This window comes from Aquarana catesbeiana, linkage group LG04 (assembly GCF_042186555.1).
Source record: "Aquarana catesbeiana isolate 2022-GZ linkage group LG04, ASM4218655v1, whole genome shotgun sequence".
Lineage (NCBI taxonomy): Eukaryota > Metazoa > Chordata > Amphibia > Anura > Ranidae > Aquarana > Aquarana catesbeiana.
The window spans coordinates 148,845,146-148,859,641 of record NC_133327.1 but is presented as its reverse complement, the minus strand read 5'-3'; the positions used below and the strand labels follow the sequence as shown (position 1 = coordinate 148,859,641).

Below are 14,496 nucleotides of genomic sequence, written 5' to 3'. Positions count from 1 at the left end.
GCTTTGACTGCCCCATACTCGGTCACTCCAGAACGACTTTATAGTCCAGCAAAAAATTTTTTTCGAGCACTGCCTCTTTAAAGCACGTTGCTTTTCTCTTGCAGGTTCACACAGATTGTGCAGTCTGAAGCACTAACACACACAGTTCATATAAACAGATGAACTTGATTGCAGGGATCTTGGATTGTGCCCAAAGCACTTCTCCACCATAATGTAAAGGACTAGCATCAAATGTAGAGCTTTAAGGACACCACCACTTGCTGTTTCTTCTTTGTTTGCCCATTCTTATTAAAAGCAAGTTCAGCAAACAAACATAGGTTTCCTTTGCAGGGGTTTCAGCATTCCTTTTTCTATCAACAAAACGACATTCAGCCTAGTTGGCTCTCATTTGCAGCACTGCTGCTCTGGCCTTACACGCCAGGCCCTTGTCTGTCTCCTACAGACTGTTTCACCGACCAACTTGGTGCACACAGCTAGCAGCCTCTTGCTGCACTGGCTCCCCCATGGAGTCCTCCTGACTCCTGGCCAGACTTCCTATCTGCCAGGGTGGAACCCAGAACCATGGTCAGGTTGTTACTAAAAGCCCAGCACACACCTGACCAATTAGTATGCTGGCTGTTCTCAAAATCAGGACCCAGGACTGGGGATTTCATCCCACCCAGATCTCTCAAAAATCCCCGGGCTCCAGGTCCCAAAGTGGAATTTTCTAAAAAAGGAGGAAACTGAAAAGCCAGTTTCCTCTTCATATTACAAGCTACCTGGAGCCCCTCAACCTGTCCAATCGAGAATTCTGGGTCACAACCTCCTTCTAGACCCTGGCAGGGAAACAATCTGCCACAATATATATATATATATATATATATATATATATATATATATATATATATATATATATATATATATATATATATATATATATAATGTGTGTATGTGTTAGGTCCATATAAATTTGGATACAGGCAACATTTTCATACTTTTGGCTCTGTATGCCACCAGAATAAAATTAAAACGAACAATGCAAGTGAATTTGAAGTGCAGACCATTTTTATACACGTTCCACCGTTTTCAGGGGCTCAAAGGCAACTGGACAAATGAATATAATCATAAATATATAAATTGTTAATTTTTTATATTTTAATGAGAATCCTTTACTGATAATGACTGCCTGAAGTCTGGAAAGTGTTTCCTCCTTTCTTATGCTTTGCCAGGCTGTAACTGCAGCTGTCTTCAGTTGTTCTTTGTGGGTCTTTCTGCCTTTTAGTTTTGCCTTCAGCAAGTGAATTGCATGCTCAGTTAGGTTGAGATCAGGTGATTGACTCGGCCATTGCAGAATATTCCACTTCTTTTCCTTCAAAAGATCCTGGGTTGCTTTTGCAGTTTGTTTTGGATCATTGTCCATCTGTACTGTGAAGTGCCATCCAATCAACTTTGCTGCATTTGGCTGAATCTGGGCTGACAGTATATCTCTAAACACTGCAGAATTCATCCAGCTGCTTCTGTCTTCTGTCACATCATCAATAAACATCAATGACCCAGTGCCGCTGGAAGCCATGCAAGTCCATGCCATTACACTGCCTCCACCATGTTTTACAGTTGACGTTGTTTACTTTGGAGCAGGAGCTGTCCCAAGCCTTCTCCACACTTTTTTCTTCCCGTCATTCTGGTACAAATTAATCTTAGTTTCATCCATCCAAATAATACTTTTCCAGAACTGGTCTGGCTTTTTTAGATGTTTTTTGGAAAAGTCTAATCTGGCTTTTCTATTCTTCGGTTTATGAATGGTTTGCACCCTCTGTATTTGCTCTGGTGAAGTCTTCTCTTGATTGTAGACTTTGATAATGATATGTCCACCTCCTGGAGAGTGTCCTTCACTTGTCGATGTTGTGAATGGGTTTTTCTTTACCATAGAGAGGATCCTGCGATCATCCACCACTGTTGTCTTCCGTGGACGTCCAGGCCTTTACATGTTGCTGAGCTCTCCAGTGCGTTCTTCTTTCCTCAGAATGTACCAAACTGTTGATTTGGCCACTCCTAATGTTGCTGCTATATCTCTGATGGATTTGTTTTATTTTTGAAGCCTTACAATGGCCCGTTTCACTTGCATGGACAGCTCCTTTGAACGCATGATGTAGGTTCACAGCAATAGATTACAAATGCTAATACCACACTTAGAATCAACTCCAGACTTTTGACCTGCTTAATTGATAAAGAAATAACAAAGGAGTAGCCCACATCTAGCAATGAAACCGCTTTTGATTTAATTGTCCAATTACTTTTGGTTCATTGAAAAAGGGGGGTTGGCTAATCTTAAGAGCTGTAATTCCTAAACCTTTCCTCCGATTTGGATGTACATACCCTCAAATTAAACCTGAGAGTGTGCACTTTCAGCCCATATACATTTTGTTAACTAAAGCTTGAATATATTTTGGTAAATACCTGAAGAAAGCTAAAATTGTGCCAGTGTCAAAATATATATGGATCTAACTGTACATACAGTGCCTTGAAAAAGTATTCATACCCCTTGAAATTTTCCATATTTTGTCATGTTACATCCAAAAACAAAAATGTATTTTATTGGTATTTTATATGATAGACCAACACAAAGTGGCACATAATTGTGAAGTGGAAAGAAAATGACAATCGGTTTTCTAAATATGTTTTACAAATAAATATCTGAAAAGTGATAGCGCTAAGTAAAATTGAGAGGAACAAATTGCCTTCAGAAGTCACCTAATTAGAAAATAGAGTCCACCTGTGTGTACTTTAAAGTTTTACTAAACCCACAACAGTAAAAATCTGTATATGCACCATAGCATGCTTTTTATACTCACTGTGGAACTTAAGGGGTTAATCCTCTGTATTGTGTAAAAAGGCTGTTTTATCCTGTATGCACAGGTCCTTCCCTCCTGCACTGTCTATCTGGGGAAAGCCAGCTAACACAGGCAGAGTTGCCAACTTGCACATGCTCAGTTGTGTCTTTTATGCTGGACAGAATAATTACTTGTTATCAGAGCTAGCCAGGTCACATGATATTCACCTTGCAAATGTGAGTACCCTAATGTGGGGAGCTTTTATTCCAATAAACATAAACGATATCACACTATCCAGTTTTTCTTTTTCTTTTCCTTTATTCCTAAATGTGGAGCTGCTGCTGAATACTGTGTATCTTGATTCCATCACTGAGCCGTGGGATGGCTCATAAGCGTGTTTAGATTCAGTCTCACAGCTGAGTCGCACGCTCTGAGGTGAGCGGCTGTCCCCGGGGGGGTCATTGGATGGCACTTGAGCATGGAATTCTGAGCACTAAACACTAAGATTAATGCACGCACGTTGGATTTTTTATGAACTGTTTTTATGGACTTTACGTGCATTTCTTTCATAAATTGGACTTTAATAACCACGTATCACATCTTGGATTTGATATTCACACTCATTGTGTGGCACTTGGCACTTTGTTGTATTTTTTGCACTTATCACTGTGATATTATTTACATATATATTTTACACGGTAAATTTCAGATTATATAAATAATTTTTCATTTTTTATATATACAGTTAGTAGTTTAATCATCGCTACTCTTATTCTAATGGTATACATCTAGTATACTATTTACACATTGCACCCTATAATTACTTAAAAATTTTTATTTTTTTTTTATATATATACATATATCCTTTGTGCCTTGCTGTGGCTGGATAAGCCGCTTATGCGGTATTTTCAGTATACCTCATATGCATTAATGATCTCCAGATTTACATTTTCATCTTAGCGCAGCGTATCTTTTGTATACATTGTATTGCATGGCATATGAAACGTGTTCTGCGCGGGCATCTAGGTGATTTCCACATTTGAGGCAATATACCATTGTGGCTCGCAATATCCCCTTTTATCCCTCCAAATTCCATACCAGGCCCTTCAGGTTTGGTATGGATATTAAGGGGAACTCTGCGCCAAAATGTAAAAATAAAATGGCATAGGGGTCCCCCTAAAAATCCATACCAGACCCTTATCCGAGCACGCAACCTGGCAGGCCGCAGGAAAAGAAGGGGGGACGAGAGAGTGCCTCCCCTCCTGAACCGTACCAGGCCACATGCCATGCCCTCAACATGGGGAAGATGACGGGCCTCATCCCCACAACCCTTGCCTGGTGGTTGTGGGGGTCTGCGGGCGGGGGACTTATTGGAATCTGGAAGCCCCCTTTAACAGGGGGACCCCCAGATCCCGGCCCCCCTGTGTGAATTGGTAATGGGGTACCCCTACCATTTCACAAAAAAAGTGTCAAAAATGTTAAAGTCAATAGACTGTTTTTGACAGTTCCTTTATTAATGTCTTCTTCTTCCCCCCGCTTCTTCTTCCATCTTCTTCTGGTCTTCCTTCGGTGTTCTTCTTCTTTCTTCTGTTCTGACGCTTCTGTTCTTCTGACAGTTCTTATATAACTGAGGGCGGGGCCACCCGGTGACCCTGCCCCCCCCTGATGCACAGGGACTTCATGGGGACTTCCCTATGGCTTTCCCCGTGTTGTCAGAGGAGGTGGGGTCACCCGTTTACGTAAATGGGGAGAGGGGATTTTGAGGGTGACCCCCACGCCATTTTTTAAAAATTTTGGTGCGAGGTTCCCCTTAATATCCATACCAGATCTGAAGGGCCTGGTATGGAATTTGGGGGGACCCCCATGCATTTATTTTTTTAAATTTTGGTTTGGGGTTCCCCTGTGGGGGAATCCCATGCTGTTTTTATCAATTAACTTTTATGTGTATTGCCAGACCGACAATTCATTATAGCCGCAAGTAGTTTTAAATGACTTTTTTTTCTTTAGAAATGACATTTTGCTGTCAGACTGTTCTAAACACGGGAAACATGCGCCACTTTACAGGGATACTATAGACACCCCCCAGGTATGAAATTTAAAGGAATATTACACTTCTATTGTTTCACTTTAAGCATTATTAAAATCACTACTCCTGAAAAAATGGCAGTTTTTGGAACTTTTTTTTGCATTGATACATGTCCCCTGGGGCAGGACCCAGGTCCCCAAGCACTTTTTTATGACAATAACTTGCATATTAACTTTTAAAATTAGCACTTTTGATTTCTCCCATAGACTTTTAAAGGGTGTTCCACGGCTTTTGAATTTGCCAGGAAGACCCCTAATTGTTTGCTGTTCGTCGAACAGCCAATGTTCGAGTCGAACTCATGTTCAACCCGAACATAAAGTCCATCCCTAGTGAACAAACAGTATTATGAAGGCCAAGAAGCACACCAAACAGGTCAGGGATAAAGTTGTGGAGAAGTTTAAAGCAGGGTTAGGTTATAGAAAAATATCCCAAGCTTTGAACATCTCAGTGAGCACTGTTCAATCCATCATCCAAAAATGGAAAGAGTATGGCACAACTGCAAACCTACCAAAACATGACCATCCACCTAAACTAACAGGCCGGGCAAGGAGAGCATTAATCAGAGACGCAACCAAGAGGCCCATGGTAACTCTGGAGGAGCAGCAGAGATCCACAGCTCAGGTGGGAGAATCTGTCCACAGGACAACTATTAGTCGTGCACTCCACAAGTGTGGCCTTTATGGAAGAGTGGCAAGAAGTAAGCCATTGTTGAAAGAAAGCCATAAGTTGTCCCATTTGCAGTTTGCGAGAAGCCATGTAGGGGACACAGCAAACATTTGGAAGAAGGTGCTCTGGTCAGATGAGACTAAAATTGAACTTTTTGGCCTAAAAGCAAAACCCTATGTGTGGCGGGAAACTAACACTAACACATCACCCTGAACACACCATCCCCGCCATGAAACATGGTGATGGCAGCAGCATGTTGTGGGGATGCTTTTCTTCAGCAGGGACAGGGAAGCTGGTCAGAGTTGATGGGAAGATGGATGGAGCTAAATACTGGGCAATCTTAGAAGAAAACCTGTTAGAGTCTGCAAAAGACTTAAGACTGGGGTGAGGGTTCACCCTCCAGCAGGACAACGACCCTAATTATACAGCCAGAGCTATAATGGAATGGTTTAGATCAAAGCATATTTATGTGTTAGAATGGTCAGTCAAAGTACAGACATAAATCGAATTGAGAATCGGTGGCAAGACTTGAAAATTGCTGTTCACAGATGCTCTCCATCCATTCTGACAGAGCTTGAGCTATTTTGCAAAGAAGAATGGGCAAACATTTCTCTAGATGTGCAAAGCTGGTAGAGATATACCCAAAAGATTTGCAGAAGTAATTACACAGAAATGTGGTTCTACAAAGTATTGACACGAGGGGGGCTGAATACAAATGCACGCTACACTTTTTAGATATTTATTTGTAAAAAAAATTGAAAACCATTTATTCTTTCCCTTCCACTTTACAATTATGTGCCACTTTGTGTTGGTCTATCACATAAAATCCCAAACATATTTTTTTGACTACTTAACTACAATGTTCAGCAAGAATGCTTGTAATCGAGATGTAAGGGGACTTCTGATTGCCTGTGAGTTGGTGCCAATTGCTAAACCTGCTTCTTCTTGGATTTGAAAACAACCCACTGCTGGTAGTTATTTAGCCTTCTTCATATTGTGCCCAGCTCCTTGCCATAGGCCTTCCTACGACATCCCCAACCATTAGCCTTTATATTCACAAGAAAGGAATGTCCACACAAATTTTAATTTCTGCACTGTTGCACTTGAGAGATGACCATGATACATGACATCACATAGACATACTATCCAGTGTCACTTGGCATAATAGTGGATGGTTTGCAACAGTCAAATGTGAAAGCCACACATTGCACATCACTGTTAAGACATCTTCCCTTATTATTCCTCTCCTTTCCATTGGAGCACCACTGTGTTTGAATCCAGCTCCTTTATGTTACTCTGTTACTCTCCGAGGTTATTAGTACTCACCCAGAAGGCTGTGACTTGCCCATTAGGCTTTGTGCATCCAACTCATGATTCCTGAATGTTGTTCCAGAGACAGGACTGCTGCAGCTGCATATCCAGGCAATGTACACTTCACCCAGGTGTCACTAGAAGTCCCAGGGGTATTAGTATTCATGACAGAGAACACTTTCCCTGGCCTAAAGTCTTTTTGCATCCCACTCCCGTTCCATTTAGATCATGACCTCAGTCCACTTAGACCATGTTTAATGAGACAGGACAACTACAGCTGGCTCTTCTGGGTAATTGGACTATCTCACCCAGGGATTTCTGCCCTATGTAGGGCCTTGGCTGTGCTAACTACATAGGTGTGGGGTGTTTGATTTCTTATTTAAGTTACTATCTCCTAGGTAGTACAAGGTCCTCCCCTTCCCCCTGTGGTGTCATCACAGGAGCGACTGAGGTATTCAATCCACCAGAGCTGAGAGGTGGGATCCAAGAAGGCATCCTGAATCACTTCTTCTGGACACAGGGTGCCCTCTTGGATCATGTTTAAGGGCTCTCATTGATAGGTGGTTGGAGTGTGTTATCGGTGACAATGCGAACACCCCTTCTCAGTGTACCTTGTGCAGCTGTTGAGGGTGACAACAAATTTACTTCAGGCCCTGTAGCTTTGTCACCTTCCTGGAAGGTGGACCACCATTTTGTGCTTATATACTGTATGTGATGTTTTCCTATGAATACGTGGAATATTTTTCAGTGCGGACTATAGTTATAATTATTATATTTTCTAATTGTTTGCTTTCTGTCTTTTTCAGTTTATTTCTGCACTTGATGCTGTGGGAAAAATGTCTTCGTTTAAACCTTCTTCACCACTACTCCAATGTTGGTGCTTGTGCTTCACTTTCCTTCCTCTTACAGAGGGGGATCAATGTTTACACTTCCATTGTTTGGCAATAATTTGTATTGTGAGAAGAAATCCTAATGTGATGGATTTATTTTGAGTGCAATGAAACACTGCCATGGTGACATTTTATGTTTGGTGTATGGAATTGTGTGTTATGTGATCTGAGACGATGGTGCAGCCAGAGATATAATAAAACAAAGTTGCTGGGTTTGACCATATCATTGCCTTATGGTCAGTAAGGCATCCTCTAGATGTACAATGGTTTTGGGATTTAAAATTACAATTTAAAAATGTTTTCTTTTTTAGTCAGGTAAAAATGTAATAAATATTAACATTTAGGTTCATATCCAGGAAGCACATAAAGCCTGTTGTTTTTAGAGCTGTATAGTTCATGTTTCTCCCCTGCCTGCTCCCTACATATTTTGAGTTGGAGAGGGGAATCTAAAAGAAAATAGATTCTGCTTTGTTCTCTCGTTGGGAAACTAGAAATATTCCACTTGTCATAATATTTGAAAATCTACTCGGTTTACTTTATCAGTGTTCTTTTTAGCCCACAGTAGCCAACTTTCCCAGTGCTTTGATATTTGTGAGATACTGTGGGTGTTTTGGGGTTCCTGATGACTTGGATATGTAACTTCCTCTTTGCTTGCAGTATCACCTGGTGGCTTGATAGGTTAAAATAGCATTCCAGGTAGCACAAAGAATCTCCAAATCCAAAAGCAATCTCTTTCCTTAGAAAACCGTGTCTTTCCTTTTCATAACTATCATACAGAGCAGCAATCCTCCCGCAAAGTGTATTTTCTTGGCTCAGGGAGGCAACTTCTGCTGGAGACCAGTGGTTGCTGCTAACCATTTTTGTTCCCACCCAACTTTGCTCCAGGCCTGTAGGAAGTGATGATGGTTTGCACTCTTGACTTGTCTTTCACAACCCATAAACATGCATGGTCTTTAATAGGCAGACTATTTATACATCCAAGTACTAATCTGTTGCAACATCATCACTACATGTCCCAAGGAATCATGGGATTGGGACATGTAGCTTTCTGAAGCATACACACATTTTTTTGATGCAGCATGCATCAGGTACAGGTACTTTCGGTGATGATAACATATAGGTTTAACCACTCCCCCCCAGAGCAATTTTTCAATTGTTCATACACATTAAAATCTTCCGTTGTGGCTATTAAATTACTTAAACCCCCAAAACATTACAGTGGATATAAAAAGTCTGCACACCCCTGTTAAATGTCAGGTTTCTGTGATGTAAAAAAATGAGATAAAGATAATTACCGTATTTATCGGCGTATAACACGCACTTTATTCCCCTTAAAATCAGGGGAAAATCGCGGGTGTGTGTTATACGCCAATCCCCCGCTAACTGTGAGCGGAGGAGCGATCGCTGCCGACATTCATACATAGCTGAGCGTACTCGGCTAGGTTCGGCTAGCTCCGCCCAGTCACGCCCAGTCCCGCCCTAAGATGGACATAACACAGGGACTGGGCGTGACTGTGATCAGAGCTAGCCGAACCTAGCCGAGTACACTTGGCTATGTATGAATGTCGGCCGCGCTCGGCTCCACCCACAGGGCTCCGAGAGGAGCCGAAAGCAGCCAAGAGCCGCCGAGAGTCTTGGCGGCATCATATTTAAAAACGGCAGTGACACTAAAAGGCTGCAGTGTCACTGGGCAAGGCTGCAGATGACACAAGGCTGCAGATGACACAAGGCTGCAGATGACACAAGGCTGCAAATGACACTGAAAGGCTGAAAATGACCCTACAAGGCTGCAGATGGACACTGATAAGGCTGCATTGATGGCAATTTAAATGTAAGTTTTTTTTTTTTTCCTTAAAAAGTTTTTTTCCTTAAAATTCCCTCCTAAACTTGGGGTGCATGTTATACGCTGGCGCGTTATACGCCGATGAATGCGGTAATTTTAGAACTTTTTCCACCGTTAAAGTGGAGTTCCCACCCCAAAAAAAAATTAGTAACGTGTTTAAAAAAAATTTTTGGAGAAAAAAATGTTTTTTACTCACCTCTAAATGCCTGTTGCTAGGGGGTCCCTCGTAGTCTGCCTCTTTCGGTGCCTGGGCTGGTGACATCACTTCCCTCAGTGCAGGAAGGGAGATTGCCTCTCTCCCCTCCCTCTTGTCAATCATCTGGGACATGTGACCGGTCCCAGATGATTGCGGGGCCAGTGACAGCGCGCAACGCGTGAAGCCACAGCCGGGCGCCCACAGGTAGAATGCCGGCGCCACCGAGCGGAGGGGGGGACGAGCGGGGCTTCGATCCCCCACATCCCTGGACCCTAGGACAGGTAAGTGTCCAAATAAAAGTCAGCAGCTGCAGTATTTGTAGCTGCTGAATTTTAATTTTTTTTTTTTTTAAATGGGAACCCCACTTTAATGTGACCTATAAACTGTACAACTCAGTTGAACAACAAACTGAAATCTTTTAGGTAGAGGGAAGTAAAAATAAAAAACTAAAATAATATGGTTGCATAAGTGTGCACACCCTTAAACTAATACTTTGTTGAAGAACCTTTTGGTTTTATTACAGCATGCAGTCTTTTTGGGTATGAGTCTATCAGCATGGCACATTTTGACTTGGCAATATTTGCCCAATCTTCTTTGCAAAAACACTCCAAATCTGACAGATTGCGAGGGCATCTACTGTGCACAGATCTCTTCAGATCACCCCACACATTTTCAATTTGATTCAGGTCTGGGCTCTGGTTGGGCCATTCCAAAACTTTAATCTTCTTCTGGTGAAGTATGCTTTGGATCGCATGTTGAAAGATAAACTTCTTCATGTTCAGCTTTCTAGCAGAATCCTGAAGGTTTTGTGCCAATATTGACTGGTATTTGGAACTGATCATAATTCCCTCTACCTTGATTAAGACCCCTGTTCCAGCTGAAGAAAAACAGCCCCAAAGCATGATGCTGCCACCACCATGCTTCACTGTGGGTATGGTGTTCTTTTGGTGATGTGCAGTGTTGTTTTTGCACCAAACATATGTTTTGGAACTATGGCCAAAAAGTTCAACCTTGGTTTCATCAGACCATAACACATTTTCCCACTGTCAGGGCTGGGTCCGGCCCTTCCTTCTCTAAACTGGCCGCTCAGCTGTCAGCTAATTGCCAGCTCCTATCTCTCCACAGTGACTCACCTGTTGATGATCCTGCTCGTCGGTCCTGCCTATTTAAGCCGTTCAGTCCAGATGATCTCTGCCTTCGCCTTAGTCACATCTCTAGAGATGTTTTTTTGTGTTCCTGTTGAAGACTTGCTTGGCTGACATCCCTTCTGGCTCCATATCCTGCTTGCTGTTCTACTACATTCATCTCTGGCTCCCTGACGTTTGGCTTGTCTGACTATCCATTCGGGTTCCTGAACTCTGGCTATATTTTGACTACGTTTACTCTGTTTACCTTTTTTTATTATTATTAAACAAGTGTGATTTGACTGTACTTCTGTCTCAGTCTGATTCATGGTTTCTGTCACCCACATGCTTTTGGGAGACTTCAGATGTGTTTTTGCAAAATTTAGCCGAGCTTGGATGTTTTTCTTCATAAGAAAAGGCTTCCGTCTTGCCACTCTACCCCATAGCCCAGATATATGAAGCATACGGGAGATTGTGGTCACATATACCACACAGCCAGTGTGTTGTCTGACTCCCCTCTCCAGCTCTTCTCCCTCCTCCGCTTGATGTCTTCTGCCTCTGCCAGTTCTTTTCCCCTCTTTGGTTCTTCTCCGCTGATGTCTTCTAGCCCTCTCCGGTTCTTCTCCCTCTGTCCACTGTCTTCTGTCTCTGCCGGGTCTCCTCTCTCAGCTGTCTTTTCCCTCTGTTCTTCTTCTGATGTTGCCTTGACGCTCTCTCCCGGTGTAAAGCCAGGTCCGCCGTGTGCTATGACTTATAAAGACATGGGGCAGGGCCATCCGGTGACGTCATATGGAAGCCACTCCCCCTTATGACGTCACCACCCCATCATGCCCCGGGTGTTTTTTTTTTTGTATAATTATTCTTTAAGGGGCATGACAGGGGGTGTGTCCTATGCCCACATACTTTTGCTAATAGGTGTCCCTCATTCCCATCTCAAAAAGTTGGGAGGTATGGGAATGGATATTTCACAGTTTCCTCCTACTTGCCATCCTGAGGGCATTTGTTGTGGTTCTGGGCTCATGGGAAGAACTGGAGAGCTCGGGAACCACAAAGGAATGAAGGTAGAAAGGTGGTGGCACACGGGCAGCACTGTAAAATTGATTAGGCAGCTATACAACCCCCTAGGATAATTTTTACACTAAAGCTGTGTGCTAGCTGAACAAAACAGCCATGAGCTTGTTTTAAATGCTTCAGACTCAGAACATAGACAGCTGAAGTAGTCAAAATACAGGCATACAAATCAAACAGAATAAGCTTTGTAGGAGGAATACAAACTGGGTTGGGAAAGCCATGCTCTACTGACAAGATTGCTAAAAACAGTTCAATGTAAAAAAAAAATTGTACACAATGGCAAGACACCGGGTGTTCTTATAGCATTAACAAGGTCTCTCACAGGCAGACTTTTTTTCTTGTATTGAGTTTGTCTGGGATTACATGAAAAGACAAACGCAAATAACACAACCTAAAACCACAGGATAACTGTAATTAGTTCTCCCAGTTGTTTGGAACACAATTTCACATAAATTGATTTTAACAGCAAGTATGACGTAAAGTCAGCTAATTCATGTGGTACTGCCTAAAGAGAAATGAAAAATCAATCGTATTGATAAAAAGCACGTAATGCAAAGTAATTTAACATACTGTATGAGTAATGCTTTTGTGAATTGAGCGTTTTAGAATGACAAGCAAACGTCAATGAATAATTTAGAATGGGGCATGGTGGTATAGCCCTGCACGGACTTCTGCATCTTGGATGAAGAAAAGGTAACAGAAAAAAAAGACGAAGACACTATGTTGACACCAGCTGATACGGATTGCCCCACTCTGCACATTTTCTGTTGCCACATCTACTGTTGATAGAATAAACCTAGATTACAATAAAATAAGTTTGGTCTGTAGGAGATGCTGGAGCAGTTGCTGACCATTCTACTGGTTGCTATGGCAACTTTTCCCAGTGAAGTGAAGGCTGCAGGGCAGTAAAAAATCCCCAGGTGGGCACAGGTTGCTCACAAATAAAGCAGAAAAAGGTTCATATTCCTTAATATTTCCAATACTAATGCCTATTACATATGCAGAGTTAAAGTGTTTCTAAAGGCTATCATTTTTTTTTATTATTAAGATAATAAAAATGTTATACTTGCTCTGTGGTATTGCACAGAGCAGCCCCGTTCCTCCTCTTTTGGGGCCCCCCGCCAGTGCTCTCTGCTCCTCCTCTACTGTGTGGGCCCCCGACTCCCACTGATTTCAGAGAAATCTGTGAAAGAGAGGAGAGGAGACCTGCATCCAAGCCCAGCACTGGATCGATAGAGGACTTAAGTATGTGTTGGGGGGGGGGGGGGGGGGTAGATACATAAAGTGGTAAAACTTTTTGACCTTAACCACTTAAGGACCAGCCTCGTTTTAGATTTTAGGTGTTTACATGTTTAAAACAGTTTTTTTTGCTAGAAAATTACTTAGAACCCCCAAACATTATATATTGTTTTTTTTTCTAACACCCTAGAGGATAAAATGGCAGTCATTGCAATACTTTTTTTTGCACCATATTTGCGCAGCGGTCTTATAAGCGCACTTTTTTGGGAAAAAAAAATAACTTTTTTGAATAAAAAAATTAGACAAAAGTAAAGTTAGCCCAATTTTTTTTATATTGTGAAATATAATGTTACGCCAAGTAAATTGATACCCAACATGTCACGCTTCAAAATTGCGCCCGCTCGTGGAATGGCATCAAACTTTTACCCTTAAAAAGTCATGACGTCGCTTCCGCCCTCCTATGGTATGGAGACGGGTAGGGGCCATCTTAGCCTCACTCATCTCCATACCTAGGAAGTGAGAGGACCCGATCGCCTCCGCCACTACCAACGGCTCCGGTAAGCGGCGGAGGACGCGGGAGAGCGGTGGAAGGGGGGTGGGCACCTCTCCCGCCGCCGATAACGGTGATCTCACGGAGAACCCGCCACAGTGACCACCATTATCGTGTACAGAATTGCTGGCCCTAAAGATGGATACCTCGGTTGTGGCAGCAGCTGCTGCCGTTACCGAGATATCCATCTTCAAAATGATGACGTATATATATACAGTGGCCGGTCGGTAAGTGGTTAATACAGGAAATGCATTAAGGTAAAAAAAAAATTATCTTTAAAACCACTTTAATTATGTATGCACTTGCTGTCTCTGAAAGGTTAGGTTAAAAACCCCAGAAGGAGGAGGTGGAGAGAGAGAGAGAGGAGCTGAGACCACTTATCCATGGAAAAGCTGCTGCTGATTCCAGGCCAGAAGCAGGGGCTATTAGGCAAGTGCTTATATGTTTGAAAGTTTATTATTGTTGCCCATAGCTTCTGGGTATACATATTATCTAAAGACTGATGACAGAACTATATATGTTCCCTTTTTTCAAATATACACTATACCAGTCTGTTATAGCACTGTAGCGGTACCCCGTGAGGGCTGCTGATTGACTCTATACCCCACTGGCTACCCCGACTCGGCAGATCCTCTCTTACCTCTGACACCTTGGTTTCCATTCTGCAATGTGACGTTAGCAATGAGAAACTCACACAATATCACTGAACC

General features: G+C 42.4%; 1 protein-coding gene across 1 annotated transcript in view; it reads left to right on the top strand.

Moving 5' to 3' along the window:
* The window catches only part of LOC141139586 (vesicle-associated membrane protein 1-like), a 71,496-nt gene extending 60,263 nt beyond the window's left edge, over nucleotides 1–11,233 (top strand). Inside the window, exon 5 of the mRNA XM_073625863.1 lies at nucleotides 7,680–11,233. Coding sequence (XP_073481964.1) covers nucleotides 7,680–7,696 — 17 coding nt within the window. The 3' untranslated portion in view covers nucleotides 7,697–11,233. The remainder of the gene's footprint in view (nucleotides 1–7,679) is intronic.
* The last annotated feature ends 3,263 nt before the right edge of the window (nucleotides 11,234–14,496 follow it).